The sequence below is a fragment of the Limulus polyphemus genome, unplaced genomic scaffold (assembly GCF_000517525.1).
Source record: "Limulus polyphemus unplaced genomic scaffold, Limulus_polyphemus-2.1.2 Scaffold4597, whole genome shotgun sequence".
In the NCBI taxonomy this organism is placed as follows: domain Eukaryota; kingdom Metazoa; phylum Arthropoda; class Merostomata; order Xiphosura; family Limulidae; genus Limulus; species Limulus polyphemus.
Genome location: NW_013670207.1, coordinates 35,905 through 49,062, shown reverse-complemented (window position 1 = coordinate 49,062; position 13,158 = coordinate 35,905). Strand labels below are relative to the sequence as shown.

Genomic DNA, 13,158 nt, shown 5'->3' with positions numbered 1-13,158 from the left:
AGTTAAAACTACCAAACCCATACAGAGGTTTGTTAGTGAAAATAACATATAAGATATAAAGTTTTTTCTTAAGAAACGCTCGATAACTATCTGGACATTATAAAGATTTTGCATGTGAAATTTGAAAATTTTCTGATGCATAAAAGTATTTTTAATCTTAAAATGAAAATTACTTTGCGTGATGGATAGGCAACATGCGAAAAGAAAAAAAGTCATGAGAAAAACATTGCTTAACAAACCTTAAGACTTAATTTTAAAAATGTGATATTTTGTGTATGAAAGCATTGTAATGTTTACTGATAATCTGCCAAATTTCGTTAACATATGCTTACTAATTTAAAAGTTATAGCATGAAACTATAACAAGCACAAAATGGTTACAAGGTCAGTCCCAGGAACTGAGCCCATGCTGAAAAGTGTTAATATAAAAAAGATGTTATTATATGTTTTTTTAAATGTAGTTCGGTTTAACTCATAATGCTGGGGCCTTAGGTGTAAATAACTAAAATTAAACATGGAATTTTAATACAAATAGATTAAACTATGCTAATATATGATTGAATTTGTAACAGAGACTGCTTTAAAGTATTTAAAATGCTATCCTCACACTCTGTTAAAATAAAGATAGATTTTTTTTTTTAAGACTATAATAAAACACTTTAATAAAAGAAGTCTGTGATAAAATAAGGCTTGATTTTCAATATAGAATGTCTTCACACTGTGTTAAAACAGTGTAACAACCAAAAGGTTGCCACAGGACAACCATGCTGGACAACTAAGGATTAGTCACTCACAATACTGGCATCTTAAAAGGTGATGATGGGAGATCTGAAGATTAGAAGACAAAACACAGGAGGGTGAGATAGTGACAGGACAAAAAGCTGGAGAAACAAGCATAGGAGCAGGAGAGAACTGCGAAAGTCGGGAAACAAGAGATGAAATAGAGGAATGTTGGCAAGCTGCTTCCACACAAGACTCTAAAAAATCAGGTACATCTCCAAAGAAGAAAAAGAGCCAGACAAAGGTCACATAGATAAGAAGCAGGTAAACACAAACAATTCAGAGGTGCATCGTTGCCTAGTAGGTCCCAATAACAAAGAAAGCATGTATGGAGTGACAAATCAAAGAAGATAATCACACCAATGTGGAGAAAAGAAAGAAACACATATCCATCGACCAACCCTCATGGGAACAATGGATAGCTTCAGAAAGGAGAAAAATAGAGGAAACATAATGTAGGAGAGTCGTAAGGATGAGGTGAAGACATAAGAATTGGGCAGAGAAGAAATAGATGGAAGAGAAAGGATCGATACCCCATGTCTGAATAAGGGATTCCGGAGGCTGAGAGTCAAGGAAAAGAAACTCAGACTTATAGTAGGTTAAAGCAAGCATGTCCACCAAACTTGGGGGGGACAAGGCATGCTGGCACCTGCACGAAGGTGGGAAAGGAACTGATCAGCATGAACGTGAATATTTGAGGGGGGGTGGACACAATAATCATAAGCTGGGCCAGAATGCAAAAGAGATGGGAAAGAATCATAGGAAACAGGGGAAAGAGACAAAAGGTAACAAACCTGAGATACCATATCTAGGAAGAACGAGGGAGATTCACAGGAGTAGACTGGGAAGGATGTAAAAGGAAGATCAGACCTCAGTTCAGTAGAGGCCACAGACCACATGTAAGATTCCAACTCTCAATGCACTAAGGCCAAAAGCTCCTTGACAGAAAGAGTAAAGCCCAATGCCACAGCAGTGTTAAATTTAACAGGATCAGTAGTAATGACATTAAATCGTGAGTTCATAATGTGGAATAAAGAAAAGATGTCCACAAAATAATGACAACAGGAAAATAAAGTTGTAAGGTGAGAGGAATTAATTGCACACCTGCACTACTGAATACCAAATTGATAAGTGATGATTGTGCTCTACAGTATTGAGAGTCAGGTAGAAAGTTACAACATAGCATAACATGTGATGTTAGATGGGAGCTTCAAGGCTATTGGCAAGCAAAATTTGCATATATAGAAGGAAACCCAGATCAAAGAAAGCTATTAAGTGAGAAGAGTTATGGTACTGTATCAGAAACAAGTATTTAGTGGCAATTTGTCATAGTCAGCTGAAACTTTTGATTTTAAAGTTCAGAAAAGGTTAATTGTATCGTAACAAGGCAGTTGAAAAAAAAGGATATCCGATACTCTTCAATTTCTCTTTTATCTTCTTCTGATATCTTGGATTCCATCTCCATTTTGGTTTTATCAACCAAGTCAAGAAAAGCTACTTCATCATCATCCAAACCACGAATAAGATTTTCTGTGAAAAAATGGGGTGAGGCTCATACAAAAAAAATCTTCAGAATATATATATTTTAATTTGATCTTATCAAGTGCTCTAATTTAGATAAATAAATATAACACATAATTCCAAAGTCTATGAAACTGTATAATCTCTAGCAGTTATAGTAAAGAACCTAAGCTGTTTGACTGTGACAATTATCATCAGGTTTTAATAGAGTTAGCAATCAGTTTGTTACCTATATTAACCTTTAAAAACAATGAATGCAATATACAAGATGGTCCAAAATTATCTTTCCTATTTTTAATTTAATAACTAACTTAATAAGAAAATACAATCATACAGTTTTCAACACCTTGTAGCCCAACTCAAACAGTTTTTATTGACATGTCAGTAGACTTCTAGGTGTGTAACATTAGTGGCTCTCAGCACATCTAACCAATATTCAATTGCAGTCCACGCTCCCTGGAACACGTTCACAGTTACACTGGCAATGACATTCGTTATCCTGGGCTTTAGATATGTGATCTATTGCTACAGGTGTGCGATACCCGATATCCTTAACATACCCCCATAATTCTTTTCTGTACTGGTGTCTGTAATTATGTTGCACCACAGTCACTGACTTGGTCTTTGCAAGTCAAACAATGCATTGAGCCTTTTCTTGCATGATTGCCATTTTATAGGGTAACACTTCTCATTGGAGCGATAAAAAAAAACATGACAATAAAAACTGTCCGAGTTGGCTACAAGATGCTGAAAACATCATAGTTGTATTTTATTAGTTATTTAATTATTAAAATAGGAAAGATAATTTTGGACCACCTTGTATTAACGTGATGCAAACTAGAGTAGAGCAATTAGTGGAATTTACTACTTAATTAATTACCATGTTTATTAATCAATTACTCTCACATGTGGCTTGGAGAGCAGTAATAATCTGAAGCATTAATTTTGATTATATCTATTAATGGAGTTCTTCTACAAGTTATATTGGAAAACCGTTTTTTTTAGTATCTTTAAAATTTTTTTATCACCACCTACATGAAGAAACGAGGAGACTCTTGAGAGCTGATAATTATCTCATGTGCTTACGCAGCTTGTAGAAATACACACAATATAGAAATTTCTAAAATACTACATAAAGAGAAAGCTTTGCCAAATCAGTAAGTATAAAGAGTGTTTAACATACATAGTGTCTACATCTTCTTTGCATTGTCAATTCTCAAAGACTCGTATAGCTAAAAGAATTTACTAAGCTGTTTTTTTTAAATCTCACAGAAGCACCGGAAGAAGAATTTGATCATCGATCCTTATTTGACAGATTACAAGAACAAAAGGATAAGCGACAAGCAGAATATGAAGAAACACATAAGCTAAGTATGGACTGTGCTGAGAATAACTTTAACCTTATGTAATACTGCTTTATTCACTGATGTTTTGACTTTTGCTTAACTACTAGAAGTTGGGAAACTAATACATTTTGAAGTTTGTTAGCACTCATACAAACATGACTTGTTTTTTTTGTAATATAAAAGGTTGTAACATGTACAAAGTACAGAGTGCTTACAACAACTATTGACTATCCCTAATCCTTACAATTAAATACTATCATCCCATAGCCAGAAAATGCCACAAAAAAGTACAATCACAACTTTACTTGAATAAAATTCTGCTTATTTTACTGATTCTATTTGCCAGTGGTATTTGTTGTTATCTAGCAGTAGAAGACACTGTAGCACCAATTTATGTTTATATACAAAGCAGTTGTCTAGCACAGGGGTTTCAAAACTGGGGGCTACAGTAAAGTGTACTCAATGTCTATAAATTGATTGGGTGATGGGCCTCTCTCAGGAGGCTTAAAATTTGATAAGGTGGAATCCCCAAATATCAAGGCCAAATGGATAAGCAACCAGATGAATGTTTTGAGTACAGCTGCCATACCAATTCTGCTGCCTAGATGCTGCAAATGAGGGCTCAACAGAGGGAGAAGGTTGGTTGAAAAATACATGAACCGGCTGAATCAATTTCAATGAAATTTTTTAGAGGAACTCAAATGGATCCTCCAAAGATTGAACTTCAAAGGATATGCAATTGAACAAATGGTCCAAGTTTGGAAGTTTTTGCAATTTTACCACCTTAACGATGCAAATGAGGCCAGTGTCTTTTATACCATAAACAGTTTTAACTACAAGCCATAATAAAAATAGTTTAGCCTATTTATAATCTTTCCACTTAAAGTTTTAGATTTATTTCAGAACTTTTGGATGTATGAAATGCTGGACGTACAAAAAAAAACATATGATATAAATGGAAGCATTAGCTGTCTCTTCCACTGCTTTGAGCCATAGTGCACAAACTGTTTGTCTTATACAAAGGTTTGTATCTGTTAGGTGTTGTGTTAAAATATCACATTTGTTTGAAGTCGGGTTTATATATTTTGCTACCAGCTTACTTGCTTAGCTGAACTTACTTTTCATAAAATTATAATCAGAATAACTTTAATGAATCTGCTTGGACTAAAATTAATTAATTGGACTAATTAAAAAGAGAAGTCCTCATAGTAACCATATAATGATTGTACAAGAAAACACTTCCTGTATTCTTTTCTTCCACTAAGTTTCAAGTTTTTACAATTTTTAGCTGTAAGCTTTCAGTCTGTTGTTGATGACCAAGTCAGATTTAGTTAAGTAATGGAGTGAAAGGCAGTTTTACAAAAAACATCACAAAAATACTGAAAATATAATGCATATTTTATCATCTTATACACCAAAAATGTTTTGGGTATTTAAATATTCAACAATAGTGATGGATCATTTAAAAAAAAAAAGGACAGAGCTTATCACAATTCAAAAAGATAACTGAAACACAGATTTGCTGTAAAGAAAAAAGTCAACAAGTTGAAACAATATGTTGATTAAAAATACAAGAGGGAGCATCACTAGATGAATTACAACTACTACACAGTAATATGTCAAAACAAAACTCTCTATATTACAGATACTTTCCCTCAGTTACACATACATCACGTATAACCATTAACAAGCCAATAATCTAAAGCAGCTTTTCACACATTTGTCATTAAAAAAAAAAGGTACAAGAAGTTACACGATGCTAAAAACAAGTGCTTTTAGGTTTTTTAAGCCTAAACATCGAACTGATTTTGTGAAAAACACAAAGAACGTGAATGCCATCTTAGAAATACACTCGTGGAAAATACTTTGCTTATACAATTACTTTTAAGATCAACAATAAAAATACTACGGATAGTTTTTAATATCCGGGTGTGTGTGTGCGTGATATATATATATACATGATTTATCACTAATTTTTTTACCTCTTTAAAATGATCTTTACTGACACACAATATATCTTTATTCCTACCTAATGGTTGATCAGGTCTTCTCACTTTCTCCCATTCCTCTTGTCGAACACGCCTCCTCTCCTCTAACTCAGCTTCTGAGACAAATGATTTAAACTGTGCAACTGATGATGCATCATTCGAGGTAGTGTCACTGAAGCTCATTTTGGAACGACTACACTTTTAACAGTAGTCCTGTAAGAAAAGTAAAGTATGAACATGCTACATCTAACACATATCTAATTAATTTGAAAAACTTTTATCAGTGGATATCAAGTTCTTCTTTATTGAATAATAACAATGTGTTTCTTAGTTGAAATATTAAAGGTTGCAGATATCTTTCAAGGTGTTGGAAATGACTAATAGTCTCTAAATGTTCTTCATTCTCAACTTTGAATACTTTTTTTCTCAAGAACCCCCTTCAAAAACAAATCAAAATCTCGCAGATCCCCATACTCAGATCTATATGCAAAAGCCGATCCTTTGAGGTATAAAAATTGCACAGACATAAACATGCATGCTAAAGAATTTTTGACATGATCAATATTTTCATTTAATCAAATACAATATATTCTAATTTTTTTCAACTATAATATAGAAAATATTATGTTTTGCACACCTTTTCTAAGCTGGCTAAGCATGATGTTAATTAACTATACTTGTCATAATATATTACTATTATACATACAGTCCGGTTGTAGTATTATTATACACGCTCCTTCTTCAGAAAATCCCATGATACTGAATAAAGAATATAACATTAAAAAAATATAAAAGGCCTAATACTAATACTTTATGACAAGTATAATTAATTATGGTAAAGGAACTCTGTGTTTATTGTCATTAACTTCCTTTAAAAATATGGCACTAACATATATTCCAATGAACAAATTATTTTCTATAACTTAAAAAGAATAGATATAAATACTAGGTTTGTAACAACCTAAAAATAAAAGATCTACGTGTTTCACTTTACTGAATTTTTATATTTTCTCCAATTAATACTAATTTTCAAGTCACATTATTTATGCTACATAGAAAAATTGCATACTTTTTATATCACTAGTGCTCTGCTCCAACCAACACACACATACACACACACACACACATTACATCATTTGGCAAGTCATTCTACAAGTTAGTAAATTTGATAGAAGAAAACATTTTGCCTGATAATCATCCTGAACCTTGGCCATCATATTATTTCCTCAAATATATAGGATTTCATCCCCAACCTTATCCTTCCACAACTACTAAAACACTTATTTGCTCTTTTCACCTCTTCAAGAAATCCTATCAGAGGCTTGAAATTTTTATCAGTCATCACACCACATCTTTCTCACTTGTCACACGACTAATATTTCTCTCATGCAAAAAATAAGGTTTTAGATACTGATGATAAATATATTATTGACTCATTATTGTTATAACTGAGATTATGATATAAAAGTAGATATCAAACCAATGTGATCAGACACGATTTTTGTTTGGAAACTCATATTTATTGAAATGATTTGAATAACAAAGCCTGTTAAAAACTGAGTATAAGAAAGGACTAGATGACAGAAGGCCATTTCCACTCTTAAGATCACCCAATAAAGAAACTTGCTCAACCTATATATATAATCCATTCCTATCTATAAAATTATCCAACAAAACTTCAAAGGAGTTTTAAACTACACAAAGATGTTAAAATATCTAGCTAATTATATTTACACAAAGATATTAAAATATCTAGCTAATTATATTTACACAAAGATGTTAAAATATCTAGTTAATTATAGTTACAGTCATATATTAGGCTTAAGGTCAGTATTTAATAAGCATGAGAGATTCATTAGAGAGGAAAGGTAATCTAATGATAAAAAATACAACTACAGAAGTAACAGAGGCATGCATAGCTGGATGGTGGAAAGGGTCCAACAACACCCCAATATTATAAAACATTTATTAGTAAACATTTCATTAAACTAAACTCCTTATTATGCTTGCACTCTTTAAGTTTTGAATACTTTCATTCTTCAAGTGTCATTAAGGCTAAAGTGAATCACTTAACTTCTGTATGTAGAAAGTTCACATTTTTTTAGATCCCACTAACTCTGTATCTTTAGTGCTGGCTACTCCCTTCCCCAAATAACATACTTAATTAACCTTTTGGAATACAAACACACATTCCATCTTCAGCAAATTCCTATTTTAAATAGTTTATACAAAATTAAAATCACAAGTAATAACAGGAACATTAAATGAAAGCTTTATACGTTATAGCAAAATACTGTATTATCTACAAAATCAGTAATGCCTTATCTTTAATTTTTAGAAATGAGCCTACCTTATGATTCATAAAGATAAACTAAATTGTTTGCCAACTTTAAATAAGAGTATACAATATGCCTCTTATTGCAATATAAAATACAAAGTCTCACTATGTTTAATAGTAAACATTGGACATCATTAGCCTGAGAGTCTTTCAACAAAGTTTAGTGTTAGGAGAATAACGCATTAGAGTTGCAAGGAGACATTAATCTATTCAGGTTAACTTCACACTCCACCTTAGAATTCCTAATTTCGAGGAGCAGATGTATTATTTGAGGGTCGGAATGAGATGCTTGTATACAGTACCAGAATAGAGGACACATTGACATGGAAAGTGTCACAAGACAAATATTGCCAAGGGCAAGTAAGTGGTGTATAAAAATACTGAAGCAGGCAGGAAAAAAATCAGACCAATGCTTTGATGGGCAAAAGAAGAAACCCTGGTAGTCAAGTAATAGCTGTAGTTGTAGCAGAGATAAGTATGTTTTGGAAAAGAGTATGCTCCAAGATACCAGCAAGTAAACTGTCAACACACACTATGTTTTGCACTCTAGCACTTGGAAAGCAAATTTTAGTCCTAATCTTTCTATGCTCACCACTACAAATAACTATCAGTGTACTTAAAGTACTAAACTAATGACTAAGTAAAGCTATTGATCATCTTGTTCTGCATCGCAAAAAACTAATGGTTCAAATCTATTAGAAACTGGTACCTGAATGCTAATTGAACCTGCTTTTAAGGTGCCATCCTTTTCACTATTGTACACCCTTGTAAACCCAGCACAATTTCTTTATTTCTGCTCTAATTTGATTTTTCCCAATCTAATAATGTCATTGTATTTCCTGAGCCTTCTAAAAGTCATAATCAAGTCCACAATTTTCAAAGACATATCAAAATCTTGGCACTTACCACATCCTATAAATTCTACCCCACTGAAGTTAGTAGTTTTTATTCTTTATTATCAATCTACCTATCCACCCACCCAGTAATTGTATATATAAACTAAAAATAAGCTATTCCACACTTTATATATCAAATTTAGATAAAGAGTTAGTAACAAAAAATGCACTGTGAAGAGGGCAAACTAGCAGATGACTTAAAATTACAGAAACTAGTTTAAACACATTCATACATCACTTTCAGTTTCATATTGTTTGTTTATTACAAAACTGTAGATAAATATAACAATAAAATCCTCCATTAATCAAAACTGATATTAATTTCTAGTATTGCAGCCACAAGGCATACAACATCTCTGTTTAGCCCTAAATAGCGTGTGCACCTACACATTCACACTACTTATACTTATAGGGTTAGTTTTTGGACTTTAGTTACACCTATCAATTGCTAATTTAGATTTACTAATGTATTAAGTTCTCAGCAACAATCATTTTATAATAGATACAATGATTTATCATTCTAACTTAGCTAAATGAAATGAAAGACTACTAGATAATGGGAATTACTGATATATGATTAGCATTGTGAGTAGGCTTTAATCTTAGACATACTTATTGGGCTTGTATGGTGAGGGAACAGAGATTTCTTTAAGTAACTCTATGGTTTTCTACATCAAATGGCTACAAAGTCAATCTCAAAGGAACTAGTTTTTCATTGATGTTATACACTAATTATATGAAGATATGGTTACAATAGTTGAAGTGGGATAGCATTTGGGAAATGGATCATTGTATAATAAGGTTTGATATTTTGTTGAATGTCAAGATAAAAAGAAATAAAATTTTAACTCCAGAACATCAATTTTAAGGCCATAAGACAAGATTAATCACCCAACACAGCACATCACCCAGTCTACACCATCCCAACTATCAAGCACAATGGTGACAGCATCATGTTATGGGAAGCTTATAATCATTTATGAATTGGGATAATGAATTTAAAAATGTTGTTCGATATATCTGGGAAAATTGAAAAGTGTTAACTAATTCTTATTCATATTGCATGTGACTATAGACAAAAAAAATCAAGAATACTTGTCATAAGTTTATAAATTTAAACTGGAAAATTTACTAAACTGTAGGAAAGATTGGGATTTGGTTATAAAAGATATTAAGAAGGATTTACGAGAAATAACTAGAGGATAATGTTTGAGCAGCAAGAATTTAAGTAGATTTAAATAAGCAAAATGTTAAAATGGAAATTGACCCCTTACAGGTTGCTCATTGTATGGTTTTTGTTGAAACAAGGAAATGGCTGAACTTTTTGATGTTTTCTCTTCTATTTTTACAAGAGAATATGTCAGCAGTTTTTCTACAGGAAGTATTGGAATTGACCTGAATCATGTAACTATTAGTCCTTTGGTGATAAGTATAAAATTGAGAGATTAATAATCAATAAAAGCACCAGGACCAGGATCATTTTTTCCCCCGAGGTTGATTCTGTTGATTTTTTTAAGAACTTATCTGGACAGTGGTAGGGGGGAATGTACTTGGTGTGCTTAGATTTTCAAACAGCTTCTGATAAGGCCCCATACAGACAATTAGCTAAGAAAACCACATCTGCTGAGGCAGGTAATGGGGAAAAAAAGAACTGTGCAACTAATGGAATTTACTAATCAATTAATTGGCAAACTCATTAATCAATTATATTCAACTAGTTATTTATCATCACATGACATTTGAATAGTTGGAATAATGACAAATAATTAATCGAAATGCTTATGTTTGATAAATTATTTTTGTAAGGCATGAGATTAGTTAATTTAGCTAAACAACCTTGAATAGAAAATAAAAAATCATATTAAAATATTTCTATTACTTGAATAGTTTGAATAATCAAGAAAACTTAATCTTAATTTGATAGATAATGCATTACATTATTAATCAAGTCAATCAAACAGCTCTATTGGGGAAAAATAAAAACTGTTTAAATGGATTACATGATGGTTGGATCACACAAAGCAAAAGGTTATAATTAATGGATTCCACTGGAACTATTTGTGTACCTAGAGGTTAGTGTTTGTGCTTTTGCTTTTCTTATTAAAGATACTTATAGTTATACAAGCATAAATAGTAAAGTTTGATGATGACATTAAACTTTGGGTATTTCTAATTGTACTGTGGATGACAAAGTACTGCAGAGTGACTTGGATCAATCAGCAAATAATTGGCTGAGTGACCTTTATTTAAATTACAGTAAGTCCAAGTTAATGCAACCAATTCAATAACATGACTGAAAAAAGTATTATGGCATAGTGGTGGAAGTCACTCAAATCATCAAGGTTATTTCTAGTAGTAAAGTTTAACAAAGTCAGAAAAGGTAATTCTAAATTCTATCTATATAAACTTGGAATATTGAGTAGTTTTATTCTCCATATCTACAAGCAAAAAAGGTTAGACTTAATGAAGTAGTTTTTGAGCTGTTCTACCAGGATGATTTGGGGGTGGGTTATCTTATATTTATAGAGAAGGATACGTTAAAATCTCTTATTTTAAGTAGGAAAGGGGTTGATCTTACTGTTTAGTATTCTTAAGACTTAAGTTAATGAAGTTTGTTTACAACTTGAGAGTTGTAGTACAACTTACACGATCAGTGAAGGATCGACAAGGTAAAGAAAAGTGATTTATTTGTCCGTATGTTATGCTTATTTCAATCTAAAATTTACTAAATTTAGTACCACATAACCTATTACTATTAGTGTACTACTAGTACTAATATTACCTAGACATAGCAATAACAACTAGGCCTAACGATAAAACTTAAGAATATTCTATAACTTTATTCTTTTGTAATAAACATTGCTATATTTGATATGATTCACAGACAACATTGTATTCTTAACACGAGAAAAATATATTTGTTATTGAGTAATTAATTTCTCTTTAACCTGTTCTCAAGAAACGAAAAACTTTTTCCACCAAAAAACTTAAATTCTTACACACACAAACCGCGAGATTGCTTATTACACCACTACGAGGCGCTATTTTATTAAGTAATTTACGAAAAAATAAAGACTTAAGCTATCCAGCTTTCTAGGTAGGATCGGCATGCAAAATGTTTATATCACATTTGGTTTTAAGTTTGCAAATTATAGTAGCTTGCCAATAAGTTTGTTTGTTTTTAATGCTAAGCTACACAATGAGCTATCTGTGCTCTGTCCATCGCGAGAAATCGAACCATGAATTTTAGTATTGTAAGTCCGTAAGTTTATCACTGACCTCCCAGAGGACTTGCCAATAAGATATTTAATTACACTCTAACCGCTGTTAAAAAATATGAATATTAATTAATCATAAGAGGTCTTAAGTATTCGACTAAGTTAAAACTAATCAGTAATTAAGTATTGTTTTGCTTGAGTTTACACTAATTTTATTTTCTCTAATCTTACATTATACTAAAGGTAGAGGTGTAGTGGAGTAGGAAAACGTGGACACAGAGTACCTGCATTTTTTTATTTTTTTAGCTGAATCACCGTACAACCACTGTTTCAAACACATCCCACCTTACACGGTTGTGCAGCAGATTTCACGTTCCGCCACTTCTTTATTTAGCACTACACCACTAACTAAAGATAAAGTTAAAACATACTTACGTTCACAAAGAGTGTTAAACAGAACAAGGCTTTAACTTTGCTAACATCGTATTTGTTGCTTTAATTTTTTTACCATATATATGTATATATATTGGTATTTCAAGTGTTTCTGATTTATGAACATAGAAATTTTATAACAGGTTTGTAGTGATAGCGATGGCAAGTATTTGTTTGCATAGTGTTGGAAAGGCTTAATCATAAACATTATATACTTCCTTATGTTTTAATCAATCAGAAGTGTTTAAAATCACTGGTAAATGCCTAGCCTTTGATCATAGTTTCTATGCTACTCTCCCACATTCTACATGATTTATATATATCGACACACTTAGAGAATTAGTTTACAGACGAAATTAAACTTTTGGGCAACTTTAGCTGCATAGAAGAGGTTGAGATACTAATACAGGATGATTTGGATCAACTGGTTGTTTGAACATATATTTGGCTAGTGATCTTCAATAATAGTAAACGCTAAGTCCACCAATAGGACAGGGAGGCCGCAGATGTTTTCCCGGAGTCCAAGCCAAAAAAGGGGACCTGTAGAAAGCATTTGGGGTAGGGGAGATTAACTGAGAGAGGTTGTGCATACATCAGTTCTTCCTAGAAGCCCATGAAAACTGTCGGCGCCTTGGTAAGT

The 13,158-nt window shown here is 32.2% G+C and overlaps 1 protein-coding gene across 1 annotated transcript in view; it reads right to left on the bottom strand.

Moving 5' to 3' along the window:
• LOC106471396 (protein FAM192A-like) overlaps window positions 1-11,894 on the bottom strand; it is a 16,215-nt gene extending 4,321 nt beyond the window's left edge. The window contains exons 1-3 of the mRNA XM_022399988.1: window positions 11,817-11,894; window positions 5,676-5,847; window positions 2,188-2,330 (exon numbers count right to left, since the gene is read on the bottom strand). Coding sequence (XP_022255696.1) covers window positions 2,188-2,330; window positions 5,676-5,817 — 285 coding nt within the window. The 5' untranslated portion in view covers window positions 5,818-5,847; window positions 11,817-11,894. The remainder of the gene's footprint in view (window positions 1-2,187; window positions 2,331-5,675; window positions 5,848-11,816) is intronic.
• Between the last annotated feature and the right edge of the window lie 1,264 nt (window positions 11,895-13,158).